The 272-nt window shown below is 43.4% G+C and overlaps 1 protein-coding gene across 1 annotated transcript; it reads right to left on the bottom strand.

Annotated features, from left to right (window-relative positions):
* Window positions 1-3: 3 nt before the first annotated feature.
* On the bottom strand, window positions 4-264 carry LOC113473825 (the record flags this gene model as incomplete). Its single annotated transcript, XM_026833269.1, has 1 exon — window positions 4-264. A coding segment is annotated over one exon (261 nt), but the record flags the coding sequence as incomplete, so codon positions are not given.
* Between the last annotated feature and the right edge of the window lie 8 nt (window positions 265-272).

The raw sequence follows: 272 nt of genomic DNA, 5'->3' as shown, positions 1-272 counted from the left end.
TATCTCCCGCAACTCATTACGCTTATTACTATCTGAAGGATCCATAGGAGAAGGAGGTGGAGAGATATTATCACTCCCCAAGTTACGGAACATGGCATCCATTTCATCCAGCAGACTTGGACCAAGTTCGAAATCAAAATGTTTTTCAAAGCGGGGACTCTCGGCAATAGTCTTGTCTTTATCTTCATCACTGATTTCATGATACTCGTGATCACTCAGAGTTTTGTCTGACTTGAGTGTTGCTGTAGCCGAGTCATAGTCTAGCCAGAGTG

The sequence above is a fragment of the Diaphorina citri genome, unplaced genomic scaffold (assembly GCF_000475195.1).
Source record: "Diaphorina citri unplaced genomic scaffold, Diaci psyllid genome assembly version 1.1 scaffold118612, whole genome shotgun sequence".
NCBI classification, from domain to species: Eukaryota; Metazoa; Arthropoda; class Insecta; order Hemiptera; family Psyllidae; genus Diaphorina; species Diaphorina citri.
The sequence above is the reverse complement of the archived record's forward strand: the minus strand, read 5'-3'. Positions and strand labels throughout refer to the sequence as shown.